General features: G+C 37.4%; 1 protein-coding gene across 4 annotated transcripts in view; it reads right to left on the bottom strand.

Annotated features, from left to right (window-relative positions):
- TLN2 (talin 2) overlaps positions 1–16112 on the bottom strand; it is a 204148-nt gene that overhangs the window by 73925 nt on the left and 114111 nt on the right. For all 4 annotated transcript variants that reach the window (XM_030013464.2, XM_030013467.2, XM_030013463.2 and 1 more), the window contains exons 19-27: positions 13898–14065; positions 12094–12388; positions 9618–9784; positions 8374–8502; positions 6666–6779; positions 4639–4752; positions 3146–3280; positions 2026–2154; positions 1299–1401 (exon numbers count right to left, since the gene is read on the bottom strand). In XM_030013464.2, coding sequence (XP_029869324.1) covers positions 1299–1401; positions 2026–2154; positions 3146–3280; positions 4639–4752; positions 6666–6779; positions 8374–8502; positions 9618–9784; positions 12094–12388; positions 13898–14065 — 1354 coding nt within the window. The remainder of the gene's footprint in view (positions 1–1298; positions 1402–2025; positions 2155–3145; positions 3281–4638; positions 4753–6665; positions 6780–8373; positions 8503–9617; positions 9785–12093; positions 12389–13897; positions 14066–16112) is intronic.

Raw genomic sequence — 16112 nt, forward strand, 5'->3', positions numbered from 1 at the left:
TTAGAGTACCAGTAAGCAACCTTTAAGTTTGACTTAATTTATCACAGTACCACAAAATAAAAAGGTCTGATTGCATCACTTTCAGTTTGGTATTGCTTTCATCCTCTACAATGACTTTCAGCATAAAGTGGAAAAAACCTTACTGTGACAGTTGCAGACAAGAGGGAATTATTAAATAGTGAATATAAGCTGCAAAGTATTTTTATCACAGAGGAACAGCAGAATGTCATAATACCTGTAAACACTCAGTGCTTACTTGAGCACACAAGATTTTTTACATAACAAGACAGTATGAGATAGAAAATAGTTATATGAGCTTTGAAAAGAACTCGTTGTTTTGTAGGATTTCCCAACCAAACAGCTCTTCTAGCTTGATGTTGAGAACTACTAGATTCAATTATTAGGTATCAGCTGCAAGTATCTGTATTCCTTCACCAGATACCCAGTGCTAACTTCTGCATAACTATGTGATAGAAATGCGAGCCAGCTTAGTGCAATTACATCTGCTTCAAATGAAAGCAACTAAGCTATGTAGCCCTGATGCAATTATATCCAATGAAGTGGTAATTGCCATAATACATTTTATCAGTAATATTTAAAAAAATCCTACAGTAGCATTTGCATCAACAGCTTTCATTTCTTACAGAAATAAGGAGACAGAACATTTTACCATCTAAGAGTAAACTTTTTTCCCCTCCTGCAAGGAGCATTTTCCTTATTAGGGTGTTTCTGGTTTCTAAAAGCACAGGTACAAAAACAAACCGTAGAATCTGTGTGCCCACATTCCCTGTTGGCTTTAACTCAAACTATGCAAATGTGATCAGTGAGTCAGAGAAACCAGCTGCATTATACATGTAAACTGGTAACATCTAGTAAGAGATGCAGTTTTAAACGTCACCAAGCTATCCCAAGTATGTTTGCATCCTGTGCTTCAAAAAATATCCAAAGACCCTTTTAACCTTCTGAAATGACATAGCAACATTTCGAGTCACACTGACCTTTAAATTGCATTACATTTTAGTTCTGTCCTTTACAGAGTTTCAGTGGCTTATATTTACAAAAACAACAGATGTCTCAATCTATTCTCATTATATACAGACACACAGCAGATTGCAACACTATTCTTTTATGAAACACATTATTCACACTAGCAATTCCTAGTAACTTGCCACAATTCACTATCAGCATTAAAAAGAAAACTAATTCCTTGATTTTAGTTGTCTGTGATAAGAAAACCTTCTATCAAGTATTTTATGGAAAGCAGAGGTTTCACAGAGACATTGTGAATAAAACACTACCTGTGTAGTGCTCGTTGCCTTGAGCAGCACAAGTTAACAGCTGGGCCATTGAAGAACCGACTGCTTTGGATGTACTTCCCAGGTCCTGAGTGCATTTCTCAAGCTGTGAAAAGTTGCAAAGGACAACATTCTTTGCTTAAGCTCAACTAAAACACACTTGTTTTTTAAGTAGTACTAAAAAATTCCTCATTCAACAAAAAACAAGCTTGTACCTCAGCTACCAAACACACACACAGTTTCTCTGAAACCTGACTAGCATGTTTTCCCTGTCCAGGGTGAAATGAATTAACATATTAGGTAATATGAACAACAGAACTATTTTATAATTAGCAATGGAAATCAATAGCTTCATCTGAGAAGGGTTTTTTTGCCAAATAAAACATTTCACTTTAAGTCTACGAGGACTGGTAGTCTTAGAACTATTGAGTTCTCATCTTTGTCACTATTGAAAAGAAGTTCATTTTGACAAGAAAAGACCAAAACATTGCTGCTACCAAATTGTAATTTATACAACAGAGAAGGAGGCCCTACAGTCCTATGACTAATTCTGCTACAGAACATGCTTCTGGTGTAGTAAGAATATATACTCTTTTTAAGAGAATTAGTGCAAAATCCTATCAGTGTCATCATTATCCAAAGCCTCATGACTTGTTTTGCCTCCAATACTTAAAATTTTTAACAGCTAACTTTGTTTGTTTTTAAATGAAGAACATCCTTCCTCAATTACAGTTTCTCCTGGGAGAGGTTTTAACTGTCCATCCACAGCTGCCATCTTCGCATCTTGCAGTTCATTTTTGAGTGTCTGGACTGTATTCAAAGCAGAATCAATTTCCATTGGGCCACATGCTTCATGAGCCTATTCAGAAATCAGATCAATATCACTGTTAGCAGCTGTAAGCCACTACCAGCAATAGTAAATGCTTCATACATAATCTCTCCCTCCCAAATTACTGCTCTCATGACTTTACAGGCCATTGTGGGCACTTTAAGTGTTACACATCATGGATTCCAAACTCCTGCACAACATTCTTATCTTGTGAATAGAATAACACACTGTTAAGAGCCACCAGGGGAATGAGATGCACTTAGCTTGTGTACACATACCTTCACACTAGGCAGTCCAGGTACTGAGAAAATAACTGCTGCTGTCTGGACTTGACTTTTGACAAATAGCCTAACTATGCATCATGACTAAAGTCACAGTGAGCCCTCTGGTATGGCAGCCCAAAATCATCAATACCTGAGCTGGAAATTTCAATGTTAGCTCAGATGTAGCTACCTATATGCTACAATCCTGGTTTTGGGCCTCAGCATACACAAAAAATAAGAGCAGACTTCCCACTGATAACTTTTTTTTTTTTTTTAAACCCATACATGGTTTAGAAATCTATGTGTGAAACAGAGATAGCCTTTGCTTCCCTGAGTTTTAGAGATGGTAGCTCCTGTTCACAATCACGAGATTGACCACAGCAGTGCTGTATCTGGGTTCACCCCAGTTTGGCAGGTGCAGGAGATATGCTCCCCTTTCCCCACTTTCCTTCAGATGTAACAGCAGCTCAGAGCATTCACATGCTGCTCTGTGTATACCCTCCTCCTGTCTTTCTGATATGGAAGGGGTAGCACAAGCTCTTCAGTTTTCTTGCCACATCTCCCTCCCCTTTCTATTATGACACAGAAGCCACCCAGGAGTTTGAGCAAACTGTGCGCAAAAAGCAACACTGAAAAGTGAACACTGACTGAGCATGAGCTGTTCCCTTTGGGGAGACACAGTGGGCCCAGAAGGAGTGAGCTTGTGACCACCATCCAAGCCATCTTCCTTTAGCTGATTAAAACTAGTATTTACCTACCTTCTGGGAGGCGGTTCGGAGCTCAGCTAAGCTGGTAGCAAGATTCTTTGCACACTGACTTAGCTGCATTGCTGCTGCTTGATCAGTCACAGTGGGCACTGCAGCTTTAGCAGATGCCACCATTTTACTTCCAGGCTGTTTAAAGAAGAGCAGTGAACACAATTGGTTTTACTAGCTCATTATCTTTAAAAAAAGGCTTAAGATTCAATAAACAAACTGCCTCCTCCATTCACACACTCATCAGGTTTCTAGATTTTCTGTAATGACCATTTCATGCGCTTCCCTGCTCCTTAAGCACGCACCTTCTAGATCTCACCCTTTTGTTCATATCCTGCACCCTGTCATAATTCCACATTGCAGTGTCTTCTGCAGCAGGACTCATTGGTGCTTCACTAGTACAATGACTACCCCATTGGTACCAACATCTGCCTGAGGCCTCTGAATACTCATGTAGAATACTTAAAAATATTTAAATGTGCAGTTTTGCCATTCAGCATCCACGTGGTATGAGCAGGCCCAGGTAGCACAGACGGCAAATTTGTCTCAATGTTTCTAAATATTAAACTCTGCCAAATTTCTATAAATTGAAAACTGTAATTCAGGCAATGACTCCTCACAGGGTTTGCCTCGAATACAATTAAAATACCTTGTCGATTCTCACCATCACCATGGTACACACATACAGCCAGAGGGGAGACGGATCATTTTAATGACTCCAGAGAAAATCATATAGCAAAACAGTCAAACAGAGCAAGAGCATGGTTTGCGATACCTCTGCCTACTTGGGACCATAAAGAACCTGCTAACAGCAACCCCACTTAAGACAGGACTAACTGGTGCCAAGTAATGATCATGTCATTACACAGAGAATTGGTTTCTTCTGTTTGTTTCTTGTAATGTCAATAATAAACCCAATTGTTTTGTTATTAATGCTCAATATTTTATCTATTTTTTTTTAAGATGTTTTGGAAGAAGCACAGAGTCAAATTTTGTGTTTTGTTCAAAACTTCAATCAAGATTCATTATGTATGCAGGCTAGTATCTAAAAAACCATGGCAATATTCCCTTTTATTTATGAAGAATTCTGGAGCTTGTTGCTGCAACACTAACTTTACCTTCACTAAGAAAGGTTACAACAGCATCTCACATATTCAGACCTCTACTTAGAAAGATGCTGAATTCTCTCCATCTTGTTCTTTAAACTCTTTCCCAGAAGGGAAGTGCTACAGTAATGAATGTTTCTTCTCCATACACTTCAGTTCTCTTGTTACTTTTATCCTCAATTTTGGCAGTTTTCACTCTCCGCAGATTCAACACACTTCAGCCAACTGACCTGAGGAACTAAATTCTCCTTAGCTATGGCACACAGTCAGCGATGAACTTTACATGTTTCGTAACAGTTTACTGCTTATTTATCACAAATAAAAACATACAGCAACAAAAAAATGCTTTTTGCTCTGATGTAATCTACTACAGTAATTGATTCACTTCACCTGAAGGAAGTTCTGGCTGGAATTTATTAGAGCAAGCTGGGCACTGAGGTCTTCTGCCTGAGCTTGACTTCCTCTTACACCCTGCACCAACTGAGGAATGTGGTCTGCAACATTCTATAATAAACAAAGGTAAAAGCTTTTAGTAGAAAAATAAAAACTCCAAACCCTCTGACACTAAAGCAAGCCCTCTCCCCACCTCCCTTAAAGACAACCTGTAGTATTCACAGGTACGATACTCATGTGCCTTCACAGAATTCGTTTAGAATTCCATGGAACTGAATTAATACATAATAGGATTTTTCAGAGGCATTCTACTTAAGAAATCTTTATTAAAGCTACTCATTAGTTCAAAGATCCTACAAGACAATCTAAGATTTTTCTGCAAAATTATGTACACAAACTGTTTTGAATTACTTCCTTTGCATGTTCAAACACCAGTAGTGGAGGTGACAGATTTTTCAAGAGAATGCCTTGCTTTCAGAAAAACATTGTCTTTTACAAACGAGCTCCTCGGTTTACTTGTCCTTGACTTCTAACAATAGAAACTTTATAGTATGGCTGGAGCATTCTTTAGTGTGTATTGCTAAAACTTTATTCCTGGACTGCCCAGATTCATGCTCCTTGTCCATCCATTTCACAATAACATTTATTTCAGCAGTGAAATACTAATTTTTTTTTCCCCCCCAAAAGTAAAAAAGTAGGTATTGGATCATCTCTGCTATGCAATAAATCATCACCAAGATCAAATTAGAATGAACTGTAAACAATACAGTGAATCAGCTTGCTTTTTTTTTTTCTGTCATACCGAAATAGCAGCTGCCTACAACACAATTTTGAGATGTATTTGAGCTACCTTGTTTAACTCCAACATTTCTCAGGATTACCACCATGACAAGAATTAATTGCTGAATATTAATGTGGCTTTTAACAATGCCTTCTTTAATGGTTTTGTTCTTCTTCCCCACATTACTGCTGTTCCATCCAGAAGAAAACCCTTTTGCATTCTATTGTCTTTTTCAATTTTTTGTTTAAATGTGATTTCTTTAAAAAACCCGAAGCAACATTAGTCAGAGCTAGAAATGAAGCTGCCAAATGTAGCTTAAACACAAAAGAAAACAGCTTCTCACCAGACTCTGAATTCTAGCTTGGAACTATAAAATTATGCTTGACTTCAGGCAAACCTTGAAATCTGTGGTCTTGGCAGCTTTAACTTCAAGCTAGGAATCATGTTAACCCCATAGTAAGGTCTGTAACTTATTTTTTACAGCAACATTTAAGGCCCCAGTTGCTTGTAGGCTGAACATCAGAATAGCACAATCAGTACTGTTAGTTATATAAGCAATTATCTAAGCAATACATTAAATAAGGATTTCACTCCATTATAGTATAAATCACTATTGCTACTCCATCCTTTGCTGTGGAAAATTCAAAGGTTATCTTTATTCCATAGCAGACCTCAGTCCCATTTCACTGCATGTATCATTCAACAGCCTGTTTTGGTGATCCTACAGCTACTCGCCTGCTGAAGAGCAAACTCATGCAGTGAACACGTGGCCAAGACTTCTTGCCAGTGTAAAAATTTCTGAGCAACCGGACCCCTCCATACAGTGCTTCTAGCATAGCTCTGCATATATAGTACTGCTGACTGATTTGCAGAAAAACTTTTAAAGCACTTGCTTCAGGTGAACTGGTTGTTACTCAACAGATACATGCTGAGGTATATAAATAAGCCTGCCGATCCCTTCTAGTAAGGTGTTTGCAGGGGTATTTGTAATAGCCAACAGCTCAGCTTTTCAAAGCTCTCCATACACTAATGCATGGAAACTATGGATAATACACTAAATGACAGTTTTCCAGAATCCATAAAGATGAGTGTGTGTGGTATTGGTTTTGTTTGGTTTTTGTTTTTGTTTTTTTTTTTTAAATCTCCTTCTGAGGTTGCAACAGTGTTGTTATAGAAGATGATCTTCAGTTCCCCATAAAGCAGAGTTCAAGAGTTATTTGTCAGTGGGTTGTGATATGTTTACCTTACAGCTCTGCACAAGTTGCTGATGGGCTGCTGTGTTCTTATTTGAAACAGCTGCATTCTGAGAAGCTGCAATAGTCTGAGTAGCAGCAGCTGCAGCTTGTTTAGCTGCAATCTTTGGAGAAAAAGAAACAGTTAAATCAGTGGTAAAAGTCTGAGTAATTTAGAGGATGAAACACATATTACAGGTAACTTTGACAGTAACAATTTTAACAGATTAATACATTATATCCCTTGATTAATTTGATTTGCCTTAAGGAAACTCAGGATTGCTCTTCTCTCAAGATGAAAATGAGCTGAACCCTGTTATCCATCTCTAACTTGCCAATAAGGAAAAAGATGGAACTAAAAGGATTCTAAGCTCTTACTCCTTCATAGCTTAGGTTGCAATATGACCATAAGAAGTCAATTACAGAAAGCAGAAATGGTCTAATCAATTAGACTTGCAAAGAAGGCCAGAGAAAACAGGCAAAGTACACATAGTGCTTCACACTGCTACATTAACACCTCTGACCAAAGGCTCAAGGGAGCCATCTTCTACCGAGATTGCTCTATGGCAAAAGCAAAGATGCTAAAATGATGCAGAGGTACAAAATACTGGTATTGCTGAGTCTAAGAGCACTAAGACGACCTTCTCCAAATATCTAGGAGTGTTATTATCAACCTCTGCCTATTAGAAAATTAAAAATTCAACAGTTTATCCAAAGTATGCCAACATGTTGTACAATACTTTTCTTTAACTGGCCCACTAAATACAACCAAGCATGAAGTTCATTCTCACCGTTACACATTTCACTCCCCTGTAAGGCAGTATATATTATAATAGCAAAACAAATAAAACATCCTTTCAATAAAGCTTTTTTGCATGCAGTTACGAAATTGAGTCATGAACCTTTATTTCCTGAAATACTCCTGATTTTTAGTTCTAGCCAGATACAGTAATTTAAATGCACTTCTGGAACATGGTTACTTACTTAAATTTCCTTGTTTGTCTAATCTCATTGCACTTCAATCAGACTACTGTAAAACCACAGTTGGAAACTAGGAATTATGAAAGGCTTCTTTTTTTAATCTGTCTTTTCTACATTTTAGCTGAAAATAGGAAGATCAAACCTTGCCTACAAGACAAATTTCAGACATTTTTTTATCCTTAGTGCACAGTAAATTGCCTTCCTCCCCCTTGGCTGTGCTACCAAATATGATGCATCTTTTCACTTTCATTTCTGGTTCCTTGATTCTCTGAATAACTTACCAGTTTAATTGGATATGCTGCAAGTCAACATATCTTTGCACGGAAATTTACATGGAACTCTGGCAGATAAACTAGTTAAAACCACCAAAAGATATTGTGTGTAAATTACAGATCATACAGATAAATTAAAATAGTAATGAAGTGGTTTCAGCTCAGCTGTTTGAAACATCAGCTGTTCTAATTTTATGACTAAGCCACCATCAAATGCCTTCTGAGTCAAATTCTTACACCACTGTACTACATCAGTGATACAAGTTGCTCGATTTTCTGAGGACTATGTGTCATATACTAGCATCTCTAATTCCAAGCCTTGTACTCTGGAACTGAGCTTACAGCGCTATCACTCTAGGTTTAGCACTTTTCCTGAAACAAGCATTTCTACTTGTTTGAAATTATCTAAGGATACTAATTATCAAAATGGAGTAAACTGAAAGTTCAATAATATCTAGTTTCCAACCTCTAATCTGTTGACAATTTTCTTCTTGATGGCATTCTGTGCAGCAGCATTTGTAGCAACCCGCAGTCCCTCTGCTGCTTCTCTCAGACGCTGCTGTTGATCCTCATTTTCAGGATTGGCTGCAGCTCCCTGCACAAAATTTCAGAACAAAGAACATGAGCCTCAATAAAAGTTCCTGGAGAAAATGTAGATGAATATCCAGACAGCATCTGTGACATCAGTCTTTATTTTCCTTGTATTATCTTAACCAAAGTTAAAGCAACATTAAAATGTTACAAGACTTTGAAGCAGAAAATTTATTGCTAGTGCAAGGTTGTTACTGTATATGTTAGGTACTTTGAGAAAGGGAGTTAAACATTTGCTTCCTACCAAGCACCTAGAGTAGTGTAAAAAAGCCTTTGTAAACTGCTTCCACTATGATCTGTAATAACATCCTTTGATGAACATAGGTTTTGGAAAAAAAAAAAAAAAAACAAACCCCAAAAAAACCCAACCAGAAAACATTTTTACAACTCCCAATTCAGTATGCCTTTCAGTAACTGCAGTCCAGACCTTGAGATTTAACACAGTATATTTTCTCCATTTGAAGTCTGAGGAAGTAGTGCAAAGTCAAGGATATGTTCTGGAGCCAGGCATATGGGCCTCCCAGAGCCCTAGCAGAATGGCTGGCCCTGATCTGTAAACACCATTTAAGTGCAGGATCTGGGAAACAATTCTAAGAACATATTCCTCCCGAATGGATTTAAAGAGGTTTCTAGCACAGAAAGGAAAAAAAAAAAGGTTAGATATTTGCCTCTCTTGTGAGAATAGGGGCGTGGGGAGGAACAACACAGGCAAGATTCCCCAGGTGGAGGAAACTGGTCCTAAGACAGAGGCAGAGTTGCTTTGTTAACAGCTTTTGTAAGAGATACTTGTAAGAGATTGCTATGGGTTTGTTGTTCCATTTGTATTGGTAGACTGGTAGAAGACAGAGGATATGGCTGGTGGTAACTGCCCTAGATGGCTTGAGTCATGACCACCCTGCACACAGGTGAGCAAAGTAGTGCAAGAAGGGTTTTTAAAGCCAAAACCCCCCAAGTAATACCTAGAACGTACCTAGGATAAGTCATTAAATGCACATTTACAGGATAAGAAAAACAGCCTCTACTATCAGCCAGGTCCTATCTATAACATCCCATATACCATTTCTTCTTCACGTATAACCATACAATTTTAAGCTGACAATTAGTTCATTTTCCTGGTACCTTTGCAGCTTCAACCATGCGGGCTGTAGAATCTGCCAGGAGCTTTGCGGCAGCCAGAAGCTTCTTAGAGTTGTCCATGTCGATTTCTGCTTCAGCATCTGACCTCATGGCATTGACGAGATCAGAAGTGGCTTGAGCCAGTACCCTGGCTTGCCGTACCATTTCACCTGTGGTATACAATTAGATTTTTACTTTCGTTCTCTCTGCATTTCAGTTTCGGTTTCAGAAGTCATCTCAACAAGATGAAAATAAAGTTATATTTGCTGAAGTATTCTTTTGACTTGAAAATGATACACGAATAGTTCATAACTTAGAAGCTTCATAAACAAAATCTTGGATTGCAACATAAATGAAAGAAACCGCTAGAGAGGAGATTAAGAAAAAAACGTAGTATTTGCATTCTAGATAGCAAGACAAAAACCAAAAATCAATACTTTAATGTAATTTTGAATATACAGTTCAAAGAAACTCCTGGCCCAGTGAAGACTAATAATTTTGCTTTCAAATTACAGCCAAGATTTCACTCTTTTATTATTATGAAATATTACCCATCTTTCACCTACTCTTCTTTGGGGGAATTATCTTCTGTCTAATATAAACTAAATTAAGAACTCTGTCAGAAGCGACTCAGCATCAGTTAGGTGGTTTTGGCCAAAAATAAGGTGTATATTTAAGATACTAGAGTCATGTTCTGGTCATGGTGAAGCACAGAGATGAAACAGCAGTGCTTCTGAAGTGGATACCCTTTCTAGAGCAAATTCATTTGGTCAGTAAAACATACACGTGAACTCCTTCATAATACACTTGAACCCATAAAGCCTTGGCCTTCTGTAGGTTATCAAACCAAGTAAGACATGATTGGGTCTAAGGCCTCATTCTTTTCAAATGGTCTTAAAAAATCATGGGAAAGAAAAGCAAAGCAGCATTCTTCTCATGTGTAAAGGTGACTTGTGGGCTTCAGAAATGCCTTCTTAGCAGGCTCCTCTGCTCAGGCAAGGCAAAAAAATTAAAGTTTTCTAGCTGTTATCAACTATTTCCCAGTATGCAATTTTGCCATTAAAATTTTTACCAATAATGGCTAACTCAGCTCCCAGTTCAAATATTCCACTTGAAAAAATCTCTTTAAATGCCCTTTCTTACAGTATTAAGCCAGTAAATCAAACCGAAAGAATAACCTGTTTGGGCAATAATACAGCAGTCACAAGGCAGAGTCTCTTTGCTGTTAAAATTGCAACTGCAAGAGTGCAATGATAAGCTGGAAACACAGACTGGAATCTGAATGCCTTCTACTAAAAACTAAGTATTGCACAACAAGATATTTGACTGTGAACAGAAAATAAATGCTATCCAAGATCATCTCTTTCACTGCATCCTTTTATACAGAAGCTGAATCATAAATGACAGCTAAACATACAACTTGACATGCTTTCCTGTGCACATCTACAGTAATTAAATTCCTTAGGATAGCTCCAGAGCATTAGAAAACTTTTTCCACAGCTTTTAATTCAAAGACTAAGAGTGGTTTAGCAAACATTCCTGTGCATCTTTTAAAAATTTTAATCACTCAGATTTCTCACAGAGAAGATTCCAGGGTCAAAATACGCTGAGAAATTCACTAAATACTTCCTTGCACGTGTTCCTCTAGAAGAGTGCTGCATGGCTGAAATGACAGTTCCTTAAAAATAGAAACATCCGAAAGTTTTACCTCTTAAATGTAACAACTAAGATGACTCCACAATAAAAGATTAGTTTGTTCATATCAACTGTAACTTGAATACAACCGCAACTGAAATATTTTCTTTCCTGGCCTTGCATTTACATAACATGAAAGAGAAGACCAAAACTATACTATTCACCATAACTGCTTTTTAAAACTGATCCCATTTTACACTTTCTATGAATTGTCTTGATTTCAAGTTGATACTGCCCCTTCACACTGTTACTACTTCATAACATTTATAACTACTGAAATTTCACCATTCTAAAAAATTTAATGGTTCTTTTCTAAAAATTCATAGTGGATCAGTTAAATGTTAGGCAACTCAAGTTTTGGTTGGTTCTAGAAGCTGCACATCTACAAGTATCACAGGAAGAAGCAGAAGTAAGTTTCAAAACCTACAACAAAATCTACGCTAATAAAATCAATCACTGGTAAGTATTCACCCAGGTATCTGTCTTCGTGTTTGGAGAGGAGAAATTGCTACACAATTCTGTGAAGTCAAGCAGTGATAGAAAACAGAAAAAATATTACAGTGATCCTTTAGCATGATATTGATTGTTTTCACAGAATGTTCATTCTATCTAGCACACAGCTATGTGCATTTTGCTGATTTAATATTATGGTTTGAATGACTACCCATCATGACAGCACTAGCCTAGAAGCACAGTACACTTCAGAGAAGGTTTTTTACTTGCATTATTTGAAATGCACACACCTCTGAATTGTGGAAAGCTACTGTCCATTAGAGAAACTTACCAGCATCTCCCATCGAACTGAAAATACTCTCTGTGACACACATGATGGTATCAGTAGCCTGGTCATAGCGTCCAATGGGCTCTCCCCTGCTCGCAAACTGGCGGACATGCTGCAAGAGGTCATTCAGGGCTTGGCTGACAATGCTGGCAGCTGCACTGACCTGCTTCAGTAACTCAGTGTCATCTGTGGCAGCCTGGCAGGCCCTCACACAGTTCTCCACTGAACGGTCTACCAGTTTCCCTGCCTCAATCAGCTGCTCCTGACACACTGGAGAGCTGATGGTGGGACTCACAACCTGCGTGGGGAAAGAACACAAAGCATTCAGAAAAGGCTTATTTGCAAATTTCCTAACTACTAACAAGTTAAAAGCTACTGTAGTAGATGTTTCATTTTTAGCTTAACTGTTTTCCCTAGACAAAAAACCCTGAAAGTGAGTATTTAAATAGGTAGCTTCAGATATCTAGATTAGGAATCTGGGCTCTGCATATTGTTAATTTAATATCTAGTTAGATTCTGAGAATGGAGGCCCCCACCTTATTTCATGCTTCTTCAGCAGCTACTCAACTGAGAAAACACTAGACAGTAGTTCTGGAGGGCAGGCATGGGCCAAACTCCTCCAGAGTAACTGCATCCACTGGCAGACTTCTGTACCCGGGAATTCCAAATAAAATTAAGTCTTAAGTAGAATTGGTCTTGTAAAGCGTTCTTGTATCAGCCTTTTGTTTGTTTGTTTAAATAAAAGTAGTGCTTGGCACAAGCCAAACAACCTTCTCCTTCTGAAGCCACAAGACAAGTAATAAACTCTGTAATCTACAAATTAGAAACAAACAATACTGCCCCATTTTATTCAGGCATATCCGGACAGCTTTTAGCAATGGAAAACTGTGCATATCTTATGAGGAAAACAGAATGCCACTGGGTGTCTTATGCCATATTGAAGAAATTCACAGGCAGTATGAACATCAAGTCCAAATAACGAAAATTCATATATATGCATTACAAAAAGCCCTTGCAGCCAGAGAAATAAAGTAGAAAATATTGAAAATTTAATACCTAATATTGGCTATCAATTTTAATATAAACCTTCTGGATGTTTCACAACAGTTGAATACCCATTTCCCTGCAAAAGATGACACTGCAGACTTCAAAAGCAGCATCCAAGTAGGAAATAAAAACTGTTTAACTTTTAAAATTAAATACTTTATTTATTTATTTTTAAGACAAAAAAGGCTGCAGAAGATGTAATGCTCCAATTGCAGACTTCAGAATTTGAGGTCTGATCTCAACTCCTTTGTAATTTGCTTAGACTGAAAATCAGTACTTGGCCAAAAGCAATGGATCTATTACAACGACTTGGCTACTGTAAATTAGTGCAAATATATCTAAAATCAATGATCACCAACTAGATTTTATTTTCAGCAACAATACCAGCTTTTAATTATTTAGCTTTAGATGAGGTGAACCCATCCTAATACTAGGCTTTATCAGAAAACTTACATAATCCCCCAGACAAGTTGTGCTTCTTGAACTAATATTTTTTAGTTTTTTATTTTATCAGTATTAGTAACAAATCAGATGGGCTCTTATCTGTGGAACCTTCTTTGGAGATTACAGTATCACCTCACATCCTCTGGGCTCCCGATTGCCACTGTTATGGGTGACAATTTATTAATCAACGACTTTGATATTGCATAAATATAGATCTATGATATTAACACAGTATGTTGCCTGAGACCGTTGGAAATACATAATAGCATACACTCGAAACGATGCCTTGCCACCTCAGGAACACTGCTAGCCTCACCTTTGCACAAGCCACAAGCTGGGAAGTAGAGAGTGCACACTGTGTAGCAGCAGCAATGACCCTGTTCTGCAGGACTGTATCCTCAGCCACCTGTGCTACATTTTTGGCCTTCAGCACTAACATGGCAGCAGCATTTGCAACAGCTTTGGCCAGACTCATCAGAACATCCTGGTTAAAATAAAGGGAAAACTCAGTCTTATGAACAAAAAAAAGTATATACTTTGTTTATATTAAGATAAGTCTCCTGAAGGTAAGAAGTTCTCTTGTATCAAAAGTTAAACATTTTGTTTCATGTAAAGCAGCAGACATTACTATTACTCAGAAAACTCAACAGTTTTCTGCTCTCAGTACAACCATTTCTCTATCTACATTATCAAGTTACTGGACTGAATGAGTACGGACTGTCAAATTTTGAACTGGCTCAGAGTCCATAAGAACAAATCTATGTCCCAAATTGCAATGTGCTTATCTTCACTTCCTGAGAATACACTATTAGTATAAAAACATCTGGAGTTCACCACTAAACATGTGATAAATATCTGCAATAAAGATGACAACCTCAGGGAGCAAACTGCTGAGGACAGACAGTACTTGAGTTAATACTAAATTCAAGTACTTAATTGAGCTTAATAGCAATGACAACTGCCACACCATTCTTGAAAATGCCATTTCCATCCACAATATTTCCTCGTCCATGATGTAAATATCACCCTATAAATTACTGCTCCACAATATAACTCAAAACAGGTCTTTATTCCAGAACATTTTTCCCTTGTACAAAAATAATTTAGTTAACTCTGAAACTGCAAAATTAAAACATGCTCATGTGTTAATTCCTGCAATGAAAAAGTTCAGAAAATTTCTTCCTTCCTAATGCCTGTACTGTTAAAATGACCTGGCTTTCCTGCAAAAAGATCCTACAGATATGCATAATTTTAACTTCAGAGCAGAAAGAAAACCTTGGATTTAAAAAATTAAGAACACTAGTTTTCATTTTGTTTTTAACGATATGAAGGCATGATAAACCATCCTTCTCCTTATCCACCTTCTCCAACACTCCATAGCACTTATCAGAATGTTTAGGTTCCTTCTCTTAGCGAAGAAAGAGAGGGTTGCAATACATACTCAACTAGGAATACAAATGAGAACTCTGATGAAACTTGCAAACAGATTTACTAGTGGATCAAGAGTTTCAAATAGCCTGTAAGTTATATTAGCAGACATCTTGCATACAGTGCATTCCAGAGGTCTATCTGTTGCTATAAATTACTTCCCCTTGGTTCTGGTGCAAACCTGTTCTTGGCATTGAGCGAAAAAAATCCAAACATGTTTTTAACAGAGCATTTAGGAACAACGGTTTTAAACTGCTAATAGCTAACACCATTATTAAGTCATACAGGCATTATGATTTGATAATTCTAATAATCTTAAAGAAATTATGGTTGTAATACAATAATTTTCTTCTACTCGGTTTACCAAAAGGTTGCGTAAAATTTTGGTTTACATGCATACATACAGACACAGCAAACACTTATGTGAAACCACTGTATTTAATGAGGAGAAATACTCATTGTTTATTAATAAACATTCATTCATTCTTCATAAATACATGGCATAATAGGTCATTAGCTTGCAAAGACAGTGAAATGCAAGGAAGGGTAAGGATTGAAGTTGTCTGTGTGCATGTGCAAGTTTTAATACACTGCTTCCCACAAAATCCCTATGGCATTCATAACTATTGGTTAAGACTACACATGTCACCCTGGAAAACTCAATTATAATCTTGTATCTGATGCAGTGTACTTAGTGAAGATAGGCAGAGTTTTAAAAAATATTTTGTTTGCTGTTCCTTATTTTCTGAGTCTAACTTGGCACTATGTGATATAACTTGGACTCTGTTGCAACTGAAGCAAAGGGGAACTGTGATTCAAACATCTAGTGTGACACAATGCCAAGAATTTGAGAGATCAACAAGTCAAAGGGTATTTCAAATTAGCAAATCTCCGGACTTCCATGCCAAATTTTCCATCTGTAAAATGGAATGACAGTTCCACATCCTACAGGAAAGCTATAACACATATCATCTGTGCAATACTGAGGTACTGAAAGTCACCATAAAAGAAGCCAGTGATGAACACAGTGGTAAATGTAAAAATCAGAGTAGAATTTGAAAGTAACAGTCTGACCAGTATGCAAATAGCATGAGCCATGCATT

Source organism: Aquila chrysaetos, chromosome 5, assembly GCF_900496995.4.
Source record: "Aquila chrysaetos chrysaetos chromosome 5, bAquChr1.4, whole genome shotgun sequence".
Classification (NCBI taxonomy): domain Eukaryota; kingdom Metazoa; phylum Chordata; class Aves; order Accipitriformes; family Accipitridae; genus Aquila; species Aquila chrysaetos.